Source organism: Microchirus variegatus (assembly GCF_963457635.1).
Source record: "Microchirus variegatus genome assembly, chromosome: 20".
Lineage (NCBI taxonomy): Eukaryota > Metazoa > Chordata > Actinopteri > Pleuronectiformes > Soleidae > Microchirus > Microchirus variegatus.
The window spans coordinates 4,224,259-4,244,127 of NC_139821.1; the positions used below are offsets into that span (position 1 = coordinate 4,224,259).

General features: G+C 43.4%; 1 protein-coding gene across 1 annotated transcript; it reads left to right on the forward strand.

Moving 5' to 3' along the window:
* The first annotated feature begins 814 nt into the window (after positions 1-814).
* On the forward strand, positions 815-19,253 carry tulp3 (TUB like protein 3). Its single transcript, XM_083907177.1, has 12 exons — positions 815-865; positions 9,472-9,513; positions 11,132-11,183; positions 14,565-14,727; positions 14,875-15,099; positions 16,179-16,312; positions 16,428-16,619; positions 16,713-16,825; positions 17,472-17,589; positions 17,681-17,779; positions 17,867-18,038; positions 18,731-19,253. The coding sequence occupies exons 1-12, from the start codon at positions 846-848 to the stop codon at positions 18,862-18,864; spliced, it is 1,464 nt and encodes a 487-aa protein (XP_083763303.1). The 5' UTR covers positions 815-845; the 3' UTR covers positions 18,865-19,253.
* The last annotated feature ends 616 nt before the right edge of the window (positions 19,254-19,869 follow it).

Here is a 19,869-nt window from a genome sequence, read left to right on the forward strand (position 1 = left end):
TTGCTTCTTGTAATATCAGGACTTTATTCTCGTAAAATTGGCTATTTCCTCGTAATCTTATGACTTTAGTCTCATAATATTAGGTCTTTATTCTCGTAAATTGCCTTCTCGTCGTGTTATTATGACTTTTAGAATTACTTTTTTCTCAAAATATTACAACTTTATTTTCGTAAAAAATTGGCTATTTCCCCTTAATATTATGACTTTGTAATATTACGACTTTATTCTCATAATATTATGACCTTATTCTCGTAAAATTGGCCTTTTCCTCGTAATATTACTATTAAAATTACTTTATTCTCATAATATTACGACTTTATTTTCGTAAAATTGGCTATTTCCTCGTAATATTACGACTTTGTAATATTACGACCTTATTGTCGTAAATTACCTTTTCGTCGTAATATTATGACTTTTAAAATGACTTTATTCTCATAATATAACGATTTTATTCTCGTAAAATTATGACTTTTTTTTTTTAATATATATATTACGATGTTATTTCCATAATATTACGACTTGATTCTCAAAATATTAAAACATTTTAGGTTTTGCTCTAATATTCCGTTTTAAGCACTACATTGATAAATTGCAGGGAGAAAATGCTCCCCCCCACCTTTCACTGTAATAACCAGGATCCAGACAAGCTCCTCCTCCTCCTCCCCTCACCGCGGGACGCCGTCCAATCAGCGTCCACTTCACAAAATGGCCGCCCAATGGCAGCGCCGCTTCTTGCCGTGCTCGGTAACCAAGGACCGAGCGACAAGAGTCCTTCTCCTGCTCAAGCGCGTCCGCGGGCAGCGTAAGTGCCGCATGAGGACCTCCCTTAGCAACCGCGGACAAACATGGATTTCTACAACATGAGGTAACTTAAACACACACACATAAAGAAATATGTCGTTTTTTTATAATGTCGTGGCGCTGCTTGTGTCCGTTGACCGCGCGAGCAGAGGAGACGCGAACAAACGTGGCGGACGTTTTCTTTTACGTAAAAAACTTAAGCGTCGCCTCCAACTTTTTTTTTTTCCCCCTTCACCGTTGCGTTATAAAGCGGAGGCAGCTAGCGCTAGCTCCCAGTGGTAATAAGCTAGCTACTACGTTCCACATAAAAAGGATTATAAAACATCCTCAAACATGACAGCAGCGGTTTATACGTGTCTCGAATTTAACTCCCCGTAATATGAGCTGTTTGTCATGAAAACGCGTCACAGCAACACGAATGTTGGAGCTTCAGTAGAAAACAAAAGGCATTCATTTTAAAGCAAAAACATATATATATATAAAAAAAATAGCTAACACTCCTCGTTGTTTCTAAAGCTACAGCTAACGAACCAAGCTAATTAACCAAGTAAAAATGTCCGTTCTCGAATGTCTGAATGTCTGAAAATGATCCAATTTTTAAGGATTTATTTCTTATATGGAGCAAAAAAACCCTGAAAATGTTCACATTTGAGAAGCTAAAAACGATCAGAAATCTTGTTTTAATAATGACAAAAACCCCAAAGCCGATAAATAATAATCAATAATCGAGTAATTGTTACACGATTATTAACAACCACAACAACATATATTTTTTAGGGCTGCAACAAACTTCATTTTAGTCAGTGTGCTTCACTTTAAAGGTGCATTATGGAATAAATGTGGTCGTAAAACCCTCCTTATATGTCACAGAGACTCAGGAATAATGTCCATATAACAAACTGAACTCACCAACAACAACAGTACAGACAAAATATTTGCATCAAAAAAAATATTTTGCAGGCTGCAAATCATGTTTATGTTTTGAAATCATGTTTTGGCGTCATGTGGCGCCACCTACCGCCGTCTACCAATCATTGCAGTCAGCAGCGTCTCAGCTGCCGAGCAACCACGGGTTGCCAGTTACGTCAGAAAAAAACGAAACCTAAAATACCTCTGTATTTTGAATTTGAATGTAGTAACCGTTTTGGGAGCACCCTTGGGAACGAGGGCTACCCAGAATGCATTGCATTGCACGGCCCTAAGTGTTATTAGTGAGTTCAGCGCGATGCATTTTTCAATGAGATATAGTGGCTTAAAGAGTGGTCGACCAAATGGTCCATGAAACCAGTGAACTTGCACAATTTTAAGCGAACATAACTGCGTGTTTGTGCGCGATGGAAGCTGCACAGTTCCAAACGCTGGAACAGAGGAGTCTTATTTTTTTTCCGGCGAGAGATGAAAATCAAAGTAGCTCCCACCTTTTCCTGTTCCAGTCTCGGCGTGATTATGTGATTTTTATCAGTTTGTACTCAAGGAATGTCCTTTGCGCGCACTTGTGAACGACGCCCACCGAGATGTTAAAAGGTAGTTCTTTAACTTTTTCGTGACGGTTTAGTATGATTCTACTATCTTGCCATAGTCTTGACTCTGTTTACATTTTGCTTCACACACAAGCACAAGGGAAACTCTTGGCCTTTGTAAGACGAGAGGAGATAAGATAAATCTTCGTACCGGTCGTAACCGTTGGGAAATCCGCCACATCTGTATGTAGTAATGCGAGACGCAGCAGTGGTCTCATTCCTGATCAGCACACCAGCTGTGATGTTCACAGTTTGTGTTAAAGTTCACAGATGTCCGACTCGGCATTTGGAACGCCCTCCCACGAGAGGCAAGCGGAGCGACTTTACTCATCGTATAATCACCTCTGATATTGTTTAATTCGCATCTTCACTGTTTTATGCAAGCTGCCATTGTGACATTGTCTACATTCCATTCCTTGCTTTGTAACTGGTGATCGTAAGGTCAGAGTGAAGACGGCGGCCAATCCCAGTGACTTGCAGAACCGACGCATTTTAAAGGAGCGACAGTTTTCTTAACGGCATCGCAAGTGCCGTGTTGCTAAGTCTCTTTATAAGAGTGCAGTGTTGAAGGTGGGCGGCTGATAAATTTAAATTTCCTTTGTTGCTACTGTCACTTGGCAATGCAGGGATCATGCCTAGAATTATCTGCTTCAATTCCAGCTTTTGTTTCTTCACCGTGATGCTGGTTACAGTACAGAATCAGTAGGTAGTATCGTTATCGCAAAATAACCCAGTTACTGGGTGCGACTTCTCTAATCGATCATCTGTTTGTTATTTTCTCAATTAATTGGTAAATATATAATCTGAATAAAATTGGCCCCACGCAACTCGTCATATCTGACGACTGTGAGAAATTTCACGTAGTTCTGTTTACGTTAAAGCTTTCAAAAAGTGGAATTTTAAAGTAGTTTTAATTTGTCAAATTTGTTGGAGCGCTAAGGCCACACATTTTGACATAGAGAAAATACTTTGATAGCTTTTGATCATTAACTTGTCTAGAACATATGTACCAAGTTTGACGTGGCTAGCTTAAACATGCTAGGACGTGTTTGTTCAAATGTGGAGACTAGTCATTTCTGTCTTTCCAAAATGGCCGACTTCTGGGTTGGCAGAGCTAATGGAAGTACATTGGAAATTTGTTTGGAATCATGAGCGCAACAAGTGTACAGAGTTTGGTTAAAATTGGAACAACTATGTGCGACTTAGACACGATAAAAAAACGTAGTATTTTACACAATTTTGGCCTCTGTCAAATTTGTCGGAGCGCTGAGGCCACGCCTTTTGACGTAGAGAAAAAAATTTCATAACTTTTAATCATTAACTTGTCTAGAACATATGTACCAAGTTTGACGCGGCTAGCTTAAACGTGCTAGGACGTGTTTGTTCAAATGTGGAGACTAACCATTTCTTTCCAAAATGGCCGACTTCTGGGTGGAAATACATTGGATTTGTTTGGAATCATGAGAGCAACAAGTGTACCAAGTTAGGTTAAATTGGAACAACATTGTTAGACACAATATATTTTTTAAATTATAATTTAGCAAAATTTTGCCTTCTTTTTCTCAAGTTAAAAAATTCCCAAAAAATCCTCAAGAATCTTAGGAGTAAGCACGACACACTCACCAAATTTTGTCACGATCTGACCACTTATTTAGAATTGGTAAACATGTCAATACAAAGAGATTCATTGTATTAACGTTAGCAGCAATGTGTAGCTAGCTCATATATGTAGTACTAGTTACAGAGATGGAGAGGAAGAGATTCAAAACATAAATGTTGGGAACATTCAGCAGATTTGGTTGGGGACCCACAGAAAATCACCTGGGACTTGTCTGTGGGTCCCAACCCAATCTTTGGGAATTTACTCGGGGAATTGGGAATCAATCGAGTCAGTCAAAACATTTCCATGAAGGATAGCGGTTGACCTCTGCAGCGATAAACTGCGGTTTGTGGTAGTTTTGCTGGAGATGGTCCACGGGATTCCAAACATACACATACACACACGTTCAACTTGCAGCGGTTTAAATTGTCTCGAAAGTTGGTCAAACAAAATTACGCAGCGCCGTCGCAGGATAATCTCGGGTCTCCCGTTCTAACCCTCGGGGGAAGTAGTATTATTATCAGCTCTTGTAGCATATTTCCATCATTTGTTTTCACCTCAATAATTACTCCCTCTGGCGAGTGATTCCCTTGCTTATCACCCATTGACTCATATGTCATTATACTTTTGTCTCTCAGGACAAACAAACACAAACATACACACCATTTTCTCTGCCTCTGCCTTCTGTTCTCTTGCAAATAGGCGCAGAAAATAACCCCCGATTGGGAGGCTCTGGTCTCCTAGCAACTGGAATAAATTCCCCACACGGTGGATGTTTATAGACAAGATAATCTATAGGTTTGAATTTATTGATTTACCCTTTATAACTGCATGTGCTCCATTACTCTTATTTTAAGGAACTTCAACTGACTGTGGACTGGAATGTCTTAATCATATGCTGACAGACATTATAGAGTAATTCAGATTTAGGGCTATTTAAAGCGTAACAAATTCCCCAACTATTGCACATGCAACAGACGTCAGACGCCAGTGGTTTTCTTGAAACGCAGTGTCCTCGCAACATGAGTCAGAGGAAACGAAACAAGCGTTGCGTCATGGAAAGTGGAAAGTCGTCTGTGCTGTAAAATATAGGAAGTGGGGTGAAGTTACCCGGGATTAGCTCAAGATCTGCCCCCAGTGACCCAAAAAGGATTAGCAGTATCGATCATTTTTTAAAGATACTTGTTAGTGCAAGGCCAGATTGTCTCTCTGACACATCTGCACGGATGAAAGTCCATCACCACCAGCTAAACCTCTGCTCTTCCCAGCCAAGCTAACGGGGAATCATAGCATCTGCATTAACATGGTCTCCCTATCGCTGGCTCCTTCCACGATAGCAAGAAACTTGGGTGTCGTGATTGATGACCAGTTGACCTTTACAGATCATGCTTTTGCACTATTCTGTAGAAGAAAAATCAGGCCATACCGAACCCAACGGGCTACCAAGCTCCTAGTACAGGCCTTGGTCATCTCCAGCCTCGACTACTGCCAGACCCTGCTAACAGGCCTCCCGACCTGTGCTGTGAAACTGCTACAGATGGTCCAGATTGACAAATTAATCGGTCTACCTCAAAATTGAGTCGATGCCAAGTTTCGGCAGATAAGATACTTGAGTCGGCCAGTGAGTGTAAGCAACCTCCAGCTTCTTGCCTCTTAATTTATGATGTCAGACTGGAATTAAATCATTTGGCTTAGCACAAGTTCACCGAACGCCATTACTTCACACTCCTATCCCCAGCAGAATCCACGTGCGCGGCCCCGAAGTGTGAAGTCATGGTAACGGCACCAGCCCTCCCAGCCTTGGTCTACCTCAGCACTGGTAGATGTTACTCCCCTGGGTTAGACACACACACACACGCACACTGTAGCTTCTCTTTCCCAGTGACACAACAGCAGAGATCCTGGAGCCTGCAGGGCTTTCTGCATGGAAGGACCGCACTGTGAACTCAGCCAGCGTGAATGAATATATTTGTGAAAGTGTAGCTACAGGAGACTCGCATTCCGGCAGCTGCATCCATGGAGACGTTAAAGAATGATGGATCTCAGCCTGCCTTCAGTCGCTGGTCGTACAGGTAGCCGCACACTTGTACATTGATGGTCTTTTCATTTGCCCTGTACTGTTTGTTTGTTTGTTTGTTTGAGTGGTACAGTCGACTCCTTCATCGACACAGGCACGAGCTTCAGGTCTATGAGCTGTACTCCGCGATTGAGGCTGGTAGAGCAGTGACGATAATGTTTCTTCCAGTCACTGCTCCGTGGCCCTGTCAGCTGAAAAGGTCGAGCTGCAGTCAAAGATGTGCCTCTTGCTCATGTTTCTGTCGCCATGTCTTTACTTATTCAGAGTGCCAGGCCGTGACCGTGTGTGACGTAACCGGAGTGAATGACTTTTGTGCGTTTATCTATCCAACGTTTTTTTTTTTCTTCTTCATATGCTTGACCTGCTTGAGTTAACGGGGTCCTGCACGTTTCAACAAGTCAAATGTAAGAGTTTTTAAGACTCTTTTAAAGACCCATTTCAAATACATACTGGCAAAAAAGTACAAAAGTCATGAAGGAAAATTGGAGCCACAAATCGATGAACTTGCAATTCGGCTTAGCTGTGGGCTTTCATTACTTTTTCACTGCTGCTATGCTAAGCGGTCACACACCGCGGCGCTCACACAGCACACTAGCTAATAGTGCTTTTAAGACCCCGCGTATACCCTGGTTAAGCACATGGCATGCAAAGTTTGTGCATAAACTAGTCCATGCGATTGATAGACCATCTGAAAATACTTTTGAATGCGTTTTCCTGGCACCTTTTTTTGGTTAAGTCTCTGATATATATTTTAATGACAGCATCAATCTAGAAAATCGGGTTGTCTGAGTTGAAGGCATTCCAAACGGCAGAATTTCCGGAACATCCAAATTTGAAGAGGAAGCCCTGTTGGTAAAATGTGCATATATTTGCGTTTGCTCCTCTGGACAAATCTATATTCAGTATTATTTCAAACACGGGATGTAAAGTTTGCTTTCAAGCTCTAAGGACCTCCTGGAAATGCATGCTGCAGTCTCATAGACCTTTTGAAGTAGTTCCCCTTTAGGATTCAACAGAGATCGGAGTCGTAAGGTTTTCCAGCAAGCTGTTGCGACGAGTACCCACAACTCTCAAAGCTACTTCATTAATATCTGAGTAGGGACCAGGGACACCTGGTGTGCATGTTCTCAGCAGCTGGTATTGTTGTAAATAAAAAAAAAGAGGTTGACAGACGTGTATCTGGATGTAGTATTATTCGATTTTAGTTAAAAGCTGTCGGAGCTTCCCCCTGTTCGCCGCGATTTCTCATTCAAGGAGTGTTTGTTCCGTCCTGTAAGTACTGTGAATAAGGTAACATCAAGTTTAGTATAATTAAAAGGTGCCGTATGTAAGAATGTGGCCAAAAATGGTTACTACTGTAGTACCGAAAATACCGAGGTCTTTTAGGTTTCGTTTTCTGTTTCGTAACTGGCAACCCGTGGTTGCTCGGCAGCCGAGACTCTACCGACTGCAATGATTGGTAGACGGCGGTAGGTGGCGCCACATGCCAAAACATGATTTGCAGTCTGCAAAAGATTTTTTTTTAATGCAAATATTCTGGCTGTCTGGAGTCTCTGTGACATATAAGGAGGATTTTATGACCAATTGCTTTAGATTTATTACATAATGCACCTTTAAATTGCCAAATTTTTGTGACGATGCATAAAAACAGTTATTTGAACCAGTTTCGATGAGGACCTTTTTAGTCCGCCAGGGATGTTAGTGTGAGTATTTTAGTTAACGCTGTTTACAATGGACTGAAAAAGTGAAAAAAAATGATAAAATAAGTCTGCGTCCACCCGCAGACCTGCTGTCATCGGCTAAGTGTGACATTTGTGGTGAATTAGGGGAAGCTTTATAACCCAAAAAGGATTATAGCGACCTCATCATTGTGACATATTGAGTACTCTTCCTTCTCTCGTGCATTTCTTTTTGGTTCGGTTTGGTTTTATTTCTTTCCTTTTTTTCCCCCCGATAACCTCTCAGCCACAGGGCATTTAACATTTAATCATTTATCAGCCCTCGCAGAATCTAAAGTCGTGCTCGTTTGACATTTAATGTTTCTTCTGAAGCAGAGTGAAAGGATTTTTTAATTAAAATAAGAATAAGACCTAATAAGGGCCGATAAATAGCTTTGATACCGTTGCCCGGGAAAAAGAAAAAGGTTGGTTCTGGCGGTTATTATTACCATTTCATCGCTCATATCTTCCAAAGGCACGGAAATCACGCTCGTTCTGAAGAGGTGCATTTTAATCGGGCGCATCCCTTCCCCTCTGTCGCTCAGTAAATCTTGTGAAAGCGCCGTGTGAAGAAGGAGTCTAATTACACCGGAGCTGTAAGCAGGTTTTTAATCAGCGGCGGTGGAGGTGGCACTGTTGACAAGGCCGGAATCTCCATGGTTACCTTGGTCTTGGACACAAGGAAGGGACAACGGTGGCGTGTCCTTTTCTTGTCACCCAAGCTGTGATCATCGAGTGATGAAACATTGATCACTCACAGCTGTGATGAGGCGCTCCTCTGAGTGTGTGTGTTCTTGTATTTGTCAACTCCTTAGGACCCTTTTTTTTTACGGCATAAACACTGATCATATCAAGACCGGTAGTCCTCATGGGGACCAAAAACCTGGTCCTATTGAGGCAGAAGCTCATTTCTGAGGAACTGTTTGAGTTAAGGGCTCAAGTTTGAATAATTAACACCTAAAAAGGTCCGTCTGGATTTTTTTGTGGCTATTTTAACCATAAAAGGGTCAGAAAATGTCCTGCGAGTAAGTGCTTTTGCCCTTTTTTTCAAGAAGAAGATACTGCGGTTGTAAATAAACATCACATTTTGCGTTAAATTAGAAATGTGAACAGTGTCAAACATATTTAAAGTAGCATTTGTTTGAGTCTTTGTCTCAATGTCCAAAAACAGGCAACAACAAAAATGGAAACTATGGCTTTTTTTTCTCCCCAAAATCTCTCCTCTCTCGCGACTAAAAACTCTGATTCGCCGGGTTCCTGAAACAAACGCAAGTAAAATTACCGTGATAACCACACGTTAGCTTTGACGCACACAATCTCAGGTTTCGGAAGCCGTTGGAATTTTTCGTACAGCACAAACCGTCGCCTAACTACGGCCGTGCAAAGTGCGCTAGTGCTTGGGTGTTAAAGGGTTAAGAACAAGGCTTTGGTTCGGCTCTCTGAATGAATGAAAATCAATGCTGAGTCTTTAAAAGGATAGCAAATATTAGTGTGTGTGTGTGTGTGTGTCAATTGGAAATGTACCTCCAGGGCGATTAAAGGCTTTATGATCATACTAATAGGGATGTTGTCTTTTAAAAGGCTTGAACACCTTCTCTGTCAAGGTCCTCGAAATCAGTGGAATCTGTGGAAATCTGACACAATTTAAATTTAAATCAGTCAATAAGTATTACACATACCGTTATTGATCTCGTCTGTGTCATTTTTGTTCTTCTCAACATGTCCCGTGCGCTCTCCGCCGCCTCGGTGCCGCAGACCGTCCAGTTCGGCCAGCTTCTCGTCCAACTCGACTGCAAGGTAAGCGGCAACACACAACGCAGCGTTCGACAAAGTGTGGTTGGGTTTTTTCGTTTACGTCGCTAGGTTTCGCCGCGTGTCGGCTAAGAATCGGGTGCTTTGACATATGCACCTAAAAAACAGGAGGTACGTAAAAGCTGCTGCCTTCTGGATTTCGGGTTGGGGTTAGCCCTAAACCCTAGCCTAGGCCAGGCATGTCCAAAGTCCGGCCCGGGGGCCAATCAGGGCCCTCGGTCAGATTTTGTACGGCCCGCAGCTTCAGTTCTATACTGTATTATTTATTTATGGCCCAGGAGGGACTGGGGCAGAAAATCGTCCCTCAATGGCATGTCATTTCCTGTTACCTTATTATGTTATTATGATATCTGACTCCAGATGTGAAAGAAATGCAGAATTGTTTCATTTGTTCACTCAAGGACAATAACATTATTATAAAACATGGCCTTTGTGTGTACATTTGGCTGTTAAAAAGATTACTATTGGCCCCCAGAACTCTTTCAAATTTGGCCCTCGTTAGAACAAGTTTGGACACCCCTGGCCTAGGGTTAGCTAACCTGCACATCAGAGGTGTGGAGAGGATGTGAGGGTGATCCATGGAAACAGGAAGTCCAATGTCAATAAGATGAAAGCCTCTCGTTCCAGCGCGGCAGAACTGGAGGCATTTAAAGACGGACTGGAATGGAGTCGGTGCCAGAGGTGCCGTCGCTCTCTGACTCAGACGCCGACGGCACCGACTCCCGCTGTTGCCCTTTTTCCTCTCTCCGCGGTGTAGCTAAGCAACGCCGTGCCTTCAGATATGGGTGTCCGAGGGAAATGCCCACAGGACCCGGGGAGCAAGGCATTCTCTCAGCTGGAGTTTTGTCCTTCTTGTCCCTTTTACACATCTGAGGTTGTTTGTTTCCAGTGAGTACCTTTGATTTAAAACAGCCACTACTGCGACGCAAACTTGTTTTGTATTAATTAATATAAGACAAGACTTGCTTTGCTTTTTGACCTCCACCAAGGCGGTTTATGTTGTCGGAGTTTCTCTGTTAGTTAGCAACATAACTCAAATGGATGGATTTGGATGGATTTGGATGAAATTGTCAGGGAATGTCCGCAATGGGACCAGGAACAATTGATACAATTTTGGTTGTGATGTGCAGATGCTATCACAATTTTTATCGCTATTTTGTCGGGGGGCTGAGCTGACTCCGAGCGCTCTCCGAGTGCTTTCCTAGTTATTAATGCAACAGCAGGGGCGCCCTCTGCTGGTTTGAGAAGTTTTGTCACACAGCTACTTAAACCTTGGGTCGTGAGAGTTGTTGTGTTTTCCAGTTTGTGTTGACTTACATCGCCAAAAAAAAAAGTCAAATCGCAACCCTGCAAATCTGTCCGAAACATCACAATTAGGTATTTTTGTTACACTGCAAAAGTAGTTACTGAAGTTAAGCCATTTTGTTGTAAGTAAACCCACTAACATCCCTTATCGGTGTCAGCTGTTGTCGGCCATTGGCTGCCCTGATTTCTAAAAAATCTGCGTCAGAATTAGACACAGAAAAAAACCCCACGCCAGCTTTAATTTGCCATTTCAATCAGTCTTTAATCAGTTTGAAATGTTATCCCTTTCCCCCTGCAGTGGCATTGAAAATGACAGCGCCAGTCTCATGCAGCAGAAGCTGGAAAAGCAGGTAAGAGACGTTTTTTCACCTGCCCTCATCACTTGGAATTCTCACGCTCCCCTCCTCCTGTTACCCGTTACACATTTATTCTCCTCTTCCCACCCGATGCTTTTTTTTTTGGGAGACACTTTATCTCCGAAGTCGCAGCTGTAAGCGCCAAAGCTCGACGCCGCCGTCGTCTCACACTTTAGGGAGGAAAAAAGAAAGAGCTAGAGCCAGATTGGTGACTTCAAAGAGATGAGGATTTAGTGTGTGTGTGTGTGTGTGTGTGTGTGTTGCTGCGGCTCAGCTGTGCTACACACTCATTTGAGAGTTCCTCTGTTCTTACATAACTCATGGAGACAAATGCACTTGTGCCCAGAGGAGGGATCAGATGTTGGGGGTTGTTAAAATGCAGCGTAACTCACCATTACAGTATCATTTCCGTTGCTAAATTATTAATACTACTACTACTAATAATAATAATTGTAATGTAATGTAATAAATGTCCTGTAACTAAGTGGTTTGCACAGTTTTCCAGAATATTATTATTATTTACAATTTACTGCACCTTAAAATACTGTTTTAACAATTTAAAATGAAGAAAAACAAACAAACAAAACTGTGTGTGTTCACAAACACCAGATTTTGAGTGTTACATTTGAAATCTTAAGAGCATAATAATATTATATGTTTGATTTCTTTTGTCTCAATGTCCAAAAACAGAACAAACTAAAATACTCACACTAATAGACCTTAGGGACAAAAATGTCCTCATTGAAACCTGTTCAAATCACTGTTTTTGATGCATGATGCATTTATATTCATTAATATTTTATATGTATGGAAAGGACTGATGTTGGTAAAAAAAAAAAAAAAATATATATATTTTAAATGTGTACAATTTTTAAAAAAATTGTGAAACTACAAAAGCATTGAAAAAAAAAATCCCAATTTCCTGCGTCGCCACGACTCTGAGCGCACTTCACAGTCTCCCTCCCCTCCCCTACTTCATCTCCCGCTCTCCTTCTGGAGTGCTAATGACTACTGATTCATTCAGCAGCAGTGACCGCACATACACTCTCCCGCTCACACACACACACACTCTGGTGCTCGCTCATCGTTTGGTTCTAGGGCACCGGAGAAACCGCGTCAACGCCGCTTTTTTTATCGGTCCCCGAACCTCAGCTGCGGGAGAGGAACGAGCAACAGGGAAGAAGAGTCGTGCTCAGCACGAAAAGGACGGATTAGCTTCATGTGACTTCCGACACAAATGGGACCTGTGACGGTATTTCTCCAGAAAAACACGTTTAACTGTAAGACCCGCGATCGCTCGACACACTGATGGAACGGGTTTGTGACCGCTAAAGTTTCTTTTTTCATAATTTCATGTTGATCCAGTAATCCAGTTTTGATTTGCAATCTTGAGCCTTTAACACATTGCATTGTCGTAAATATGCAACGGTTTCCGAAAAGTGGAAAAAGCAGTGGTTTGAATGGGTTTCAATGAGCACATTTTTGTCCCCAAGGTGTGTTAGTGTGAGTATTTTATTTGAGACGAAAACTTGTACTGTTCAACTTCCATTTAACACGCAAAATGTGGTGTTCATGTACAACTACACTGTTTTTCTTCATTTTAGAATGTTAAAACAGTATTTTAACATGCAATAAATTGTAAATAACTGCCAGATATTGAAAGGTATTCTGGAAAAATGGGTAAAAGCACCATTTTCTGGCCCTTTTATGCTCAGGTGTTAAAGGGAAATATATGAAATGAACAGTGTATGTGTCACATTTTTAAAGAAACACATATGACATAGACACTGGAAATGAGCACATTTTTGTCCCTAAGGTGTGTTAGTGTGAGTATTTTAGTTGAGACAAAAACTTAGACTGTTATGAATGTTAAAACTGTATTTAAACATGCAGTAAACTGTAAATAACTGCCAGATATTGAAAGTTGTTCTGGAAAAATGGGTAAAAGCACTAAACTGACGGACATTTCGGGCCCTTTTATGCGTCACATTTTTAAATAAACACATATAGCATAGATAGAAGAATGAAAAGTGGATCCAAATTGCATGTTCGTTTTGCCGTTGTGATTTCCTTGTGATGTGGGTTACGCGCTCGTTATCACACGCTTATCGCACACTTTTGTTTCAGTGACCTCCTCATTTTTTTTTCCCTTCCATGTTTTGTTCGGACAAAGGAAGGGACCGGGAAAAGCAGCCGAACGAAGTCACGTCCTGGTCTGCGCTTCACAAAAGAAGGGAACAAGAGAGTGTTTTTATTTTTAAATAGCATAGCAATATAAAACGGAGGACAAAAACAAAACATCCTGGACATGATTCACTTTTTAAAGCCAGGCTCTTCCTTATTCCGCCAGACCAAGAAGTTGGAAGCATTTCCACTTCCACTTTGTCCTCTCATTAATGTAACCATAATTAATCTGAACGACAGTAGCCGCGCTGGGCCGTTGAGAGGAAACACTGAGACTCTGTTTCTCTCAAACGCTGGTGAGGCTGCTATGAAAAGCCTTTTTTTTTTTGTCCTGAGTGGTGACAAATAAATGAGGCCATCGCCGCGTCTTCCACTTCACGGAGCAGGACTCGCCGCCGCGCGTCTGCGGACACGCTAATTATTAAAACTTGCGCTTGCGTAATCCATCGGCCATCGCTGACCGCCGAGAACTGGAGCCAAGAGGGCGTTGATGTGAACGCGACGTCGTCACTCGCCTCGTCACAGGAGCTCCGAGCCAATTCTCAGATTCGCAGATAAATAACGCAATTTGACAAGATTTAACGTTAAAAAGTTAAGTCGCGCATAAGCCGTGTTTTTGCTTTAATTTGCCAGCGATTTAGCTCTGATTTCTGTCACGAATAATGTTTATACGTCCACTCTTAGTTTACAAAGTAATATAAATGGTGCTGGGCATGTTAACGGCGTAAAAACGTTAGCGTACGTTCCATGACGACTGACCGGAAAAAAGACGCGCGTGACGCCATGTTTACGTGCCACGGCACCGGAGTCCGGGCAACGTTTGCCCGTTAGCTCCTTTAGCCACGTAAGCACGCCTACAGTGGAACTGGAGAGGTCTGTTTATTTAACGAAAAAGAGCACCGCGACAAAAAACCAGCGTACCTGTGTACTGCGGATGTTTGCCTCCGTTTCTAAAGTTTAGCGGTACTTTAGAGACTCATTTTAAAAATCGAAAGTCACGGAAACATTGACGTCGCGCGCGCCTTCTTCCGATCAGTCGTCATGGAAACGCGTCATACCGTTAACCGCTGCTAACGCGTTAATGTGCCTAGCAAATAAATAAATTAAACTTCTTCTCAGCCCGCGTCATGGTAAAATGCTCTCGACTTCTTTGAAATATCCAATAAAAAGAGTTTCTCTTTTGGTCCACAGAGGGCGCTGCTGGAGCAGAAGCAACGCCGGAAGCGGCAGGAACCGCTCATGGTGCAGCCCAACACGGAGGCGTGGCCGCGGCGCTCCAGGACGCGGCGCGGCGAGGAGCAGGCGCCGCTGGTGGAGTCTCATGTCAGCACCACAAACGACGTCATCATGGACGGTGAGAGCGGGAAGAAACGTTGGGCTGGGTTGAAATTAGTTTTTTGCAATTTTTAGTCGCCACGGTTACTCGAAACGCTTCGAAAAAGTCAGAGCACGCCATTCCCCGATCAAACCAAAGTTAATACTTAGTTACAATCTTCCGCAGGCATCGATGGCCCTGCGGCCTTCATGAGCTCGGAGGCCCCCGACCAGGCAACGAAAATCCAAATCCTCTCGGTGAGCCAGTCCCAGCCTTTGTCACAATCCGAGTCTCAGTCCCAGCTTCAGTCCCAGCCTCATTCCCCGGCTTCAGAGGAGCCGGAGCGAGACAAAGACACCGAGATGCTGCTCGAGCCCAAGACCGACATCCACGAGTTACTGCAGAAACAAGGTGAGACGAAGCCCCGGACAGTGGTGCGACTGAAGGATTTCGCGGTGAGAAATGGGGTCGTTTGATAAATAGGGCACAGAGCATTGTTCACACTGCGGTGCGCATCGGTGGCATCATTATCGCCTCCGTCACCCACGCTTTGGGCTCAGGCAGCTGGGAAATTGGGGCGATAACTGTTGACATATCAATTAGAAGACGAGATTTAAAAGTGTTAAATTTAATGTCGGCATGATTTAGCACATTGTGACAAATCTCGTCTTCTTACGCTTTAAAAATGTCAGGGCCATAAAAGTGATTTTGACAGTTTTTCCCGGAAAAAAATTCTGGGAAAATGTTGGCGCACGTTGTCGCATGGCGTGTTTCCATGACGGCTGACTGGAAAAAGATGCGCGCGATTCCCTTCTCAAAAACAAAAAGTATCTCGGAATGACTTGAAATTTACCATCATAATAGTCGGCATCGCCCTGAACAATGATCTGTCAAAAATATTTGCAAATCTCTTAAGGAATAATTTTAATGATTTTTTGAAATTCAGGAAATGATCCGTTTGCCCTGATGCACTTTGACAGTGAGCTGACTTTCTCCAAAAAAACAAAAAGTATCTCGGAATGACTTGAAATTTACCATCATAATAGTCGGTATCGCCCTGAACAAGGATCCGTTGAAAATATTTGCAAATCTCTTAAGAAATAATTTTGATACATTTTTGAAATTCAAGAAAAGACCCATTTGCCCTGATACACTTTGATGTTAAAATGAGTCTCTAAAGTAACGGTAAACTTTAAAAACAGGCACACATACGCAGTTAACACAGGTACGCTGGTTAATTGTAGCGCTGCTCTTAAGGCGCGCTAACAGCGCTAAAGAAGCGAACAGAGCTAACTGGTAAACGGTGCCTCGACTCGGTGCCACGGCACGCAAACATGACGTCACATGCGTCTTTTTCCGGTCAGTCGTCATGGAAACGCGCCATGCGTATAACGTGCGTTAATGTTGACGCCGTAAACTCGGTTAGCGCCACTCTCGCGTGAACGAGCGTCAGAGCTGGACAGCGATAACGACCTCTCTCCTCTCGCCAGGTTTGTCTTGCAGCATGAACTTCGACGAGTCCAGCGAGCACGAGGACAATGCGGACGAGGAGCAGACGTGCTCCCTGTCTCCTCACGCGGACTCCACCCGGCCGGCGTCCGCGGCCAGCGGCAAAGACGCCTCGGTGAGCAGCCGCGCGGATTTCGTAATAAATGTCTATTTATTTACGTAATAAATGTCTATTTATTTACGTAATAAATGTCTATTAATTTACGTAATAAATGTCTTCCACTCCTCAGGAGGTCGTGACCCCGGGGTCGCCCACAGCCGACGGCTCGCTGATCGACGTGGCCAACCTGGAGGAGTTCGTCCTGCGCCCGGCTCCGCGCGGCATCACGGTCAAGTGCCGGATCACGCGCGACAAGAAGGGCATGGACCGCGGCCTCTACCCCACCTACTTCATGCACATGGAGAGGGAGGACGGCAAGAAGGTGAGGGCCACGTTCAGCTCCAAAGTTCGACAAAAACACCTTCAGCGTTCTGAGTTTCTGAGACACAAAAGGGAACTTTTTGCCTCTTTCCAGGTGTTTCTGTTGGCAGGCAGGAAGAGGAAGAAGAGCAAGACGTCCAACTACCTGATTTCAGTGGACGCCACCGATCTGTCTCGAGAGGGCGAGAGCTTCATCGGAAAACTGAGGTAAAACTGAGGTTTCTTGAAGATCTTCCATCATTTAGATGAATATTTAGAGCCCAAACGGCTCCTGGCACAAATTGCTGTTGTTATCATTCAAATCATTATTTATTATTATTATTATTATTATTATTATATCCGTGTCTTCGCAGTCATTTTTGAGGGCGTTCACGTACATAAAAACACGGAGGTCAGGTCTGGCGAAAATGCGAAATTTGTGAAAACGGAGGCAAAATTGAGTTCCACCGAATTTGCCGAAACTGGGTGGGAAGACGTTATCAACCAAGACGACCAAAAAAGTCGATCGTAACCATGGCCTCAACGCAACAGGAAGTCGGCCATTTTGAATTTTGCACCCTAGGTAAATGAGCAAACTCGCAGGAGCGCGTCTGTCGTACCTACATAAAAACCCTCTGCGCTTTGGCGGATTTCGACAGGAAGTGCCGTATAACTTCGACATACATCGAGTTCCACCGAATTTGCTGAAACTCGCTGTGAAGACAAAAAAGTCGACCGTAACCATGGCCTCAACGCAACAGGAAGTCGGGCATTTGGAATGTTGGCGGTCCGTTTTGCCGATTTGCACCCGTCTTGATTTCTACAGCTTGAGTCATTTGAATGGCCTGCACGGGTGCGTTTGTTTTTCTTCCAGGTCCAACCTCATGGGCACAAAATTCACGGTGTACGACAACGGCTCCAACCCCTGCAAAAACCCCGGAACTCTGCTGGAGGAGAGCAACACGCGGCAGGAAGTGGCCGCCGTCTGCTACGTGAGTGACAGCCTCCCCCTCTTCATATTTATATATCCGTTCATTCACTCACTCATTCATCAAAAAGTCAACACTTTTCGCCGTTTGACAGGAAACCAACGTACTGGGATTCAAAGGACCGCGTAAGATGACCGTTATCATCCCGGGCATGAACATGAACTTTGAGAGGGTTCCCGTGAGACCCCAGAGTGTGAGTCTGAACGTCAACATTAGTCTTTCGTAAACCCGCCGCAGCGCAAACGGTTCATAACGGCTTTTTACGTTTGTTGTGCGACAGGACCAGGAGAGTCTCCTCAGCCGGTGGCAGAGTCACTCGCTGGACAACCTGATCGAGCTGCACAACAAGGCGCCGGTGTGGAACGACGACACCCAGTCGTACGTGCTCAACTTCCACGGCCGCGTCACTCAGGCTTCGGTCAAAAACTTTCAAATAGTTCACGACAACGACCGTAAGTACCCACCCAGGCGTCACACACACGACGTTTGAGCATTTATTCGATACCGTTTATCGGACTTTTGTCCTCACTAGTAAGACAATTTGGCATACTAGTAGAACTACTAGGGCGCCGGGTAGAATGACTGTGCCGTACTACGTTTTTTTTCACAACTACCGCCACTTTTGGCCGACTAGTGGGCCATCAAACCTTACTAGTAAACTACTGTGCTGCACTAGTAACACTACTAGGCCCTACCAGTAGGCATGTGTCATGTACTAGTAGCCTCCTGGACCCTACTAGTAGCGCCAAAATGCCTACTAGTAGCTCTTGTAAGGCATTTTTGACCTCACTAGTACTACTAGTAACAGCAAGACTGCCCGCTAGTCAGCCAGCTTACACACTTCTTCTTCTTCTTGGAAGACTTTCCTCAAGATTGCGAATTTGTGTCCATTCATTCCGGTCAAACCTCGTCTTTATCGTCCTTGCTTTGTATCGACCTCCCCCCTCAAACACAAAGTTGGAAGCATAGCATTGTCCGAAATTGGAGATAATGGGCTTAACCCAAAAGCCCAAATGCTTTTGTCCACGTAGTGCATTAATGCTGGTTATACATGGATTTGAACAGCGCAGCTTCCTGCCAAAACGGCGTCGTATCTCACAGATTCTCTCCCCCACCCCCCCCCCCCTCCCAAAAAAAAAAACAGCCGACTACATCGTCATGCAGTTCGGCAGAGTGGCCGAAGACATCTTCACCCTGGACTACAACTACCCCATGTGTGCCCTTCAAGCCTTCGCCATCGGCCTGTCGAGCTTCGACAGCAAGTTGGCGTGCGAATGAACCGCGGCGGACGGCGGAAGGCGGCGTCCTCATCGCGGAGGAGGGAAGTCGAGGAAACCCGAAACGACACAAATAAGAGACGTTCTTGTCACAGGTGTCGGCGCGCTGTCGTCGATTCCAACAACTCGACCCTGGTTCCATGTTTCAATGTCAGTTTTTATATATATATATGTATATATATGCGTGATTTACCAGTGAAAAGGGACAAACAAAGCAGAACACGTGGCCCCTTTTGCAGTAATGTGTGTATTCATTGTTTTGTTGCTTCCGTTGCCTCAAAAAAGTTGTCATTTCAAAGCATTGCACAATGGCGCCATCTGCTGGTCAAACGTCAGACTTGATCCAGAGTGTCATTTCATCCGTGCTGCATTTTCTTCCCTGGTCAGAAAATTAGAAATTATAGGTCAGACATAATTTAATCTGCCATTTCCTCATAACTAATACGTGTCGTCATCGGTCTTTTTTGTTGTTGTTGTAATTATTATTATTATTATTATTATTATCCCTGTGTGGAAGGTGCATTATTATTCATGTGTTGTTTTTTTAAGTGTCATTTTTATCTTGTGACTGTGACTTTTTCCTTTTTTTCCTGAAAATATGTCGTATTATTATTATTATATCATCTTAAGCGCAGAGTTGCACATTTTAAGAGAAAAGAGATATACATGCTGTACATAAAAGACCAGGGCGGAGGATTTTGTTTTATTGTTGCCGTACTTAAACAAAATAAAATGGTGGACGCCATTTAAATACGTCAAGACGACAAGAGGTTACGCATTCAAATCGTACAATGATCCGCTTTATCGGCAAAGATTGTCGATTGTGCACTGCTTTCAAAGTAAGGGATATGAAAAGGAGTTCAGTAAGGGATTATATCATCATCAGATGTGCCAGCAGTTTCTAGAAATCATGTTCTGTCGTTTTTTGTATTTTGAGAAATGTGTGATACAGAAAAACAAAAGAGAGAAGATATTTTTGAAATGCTTTTTATTGTCAGAGACTTCG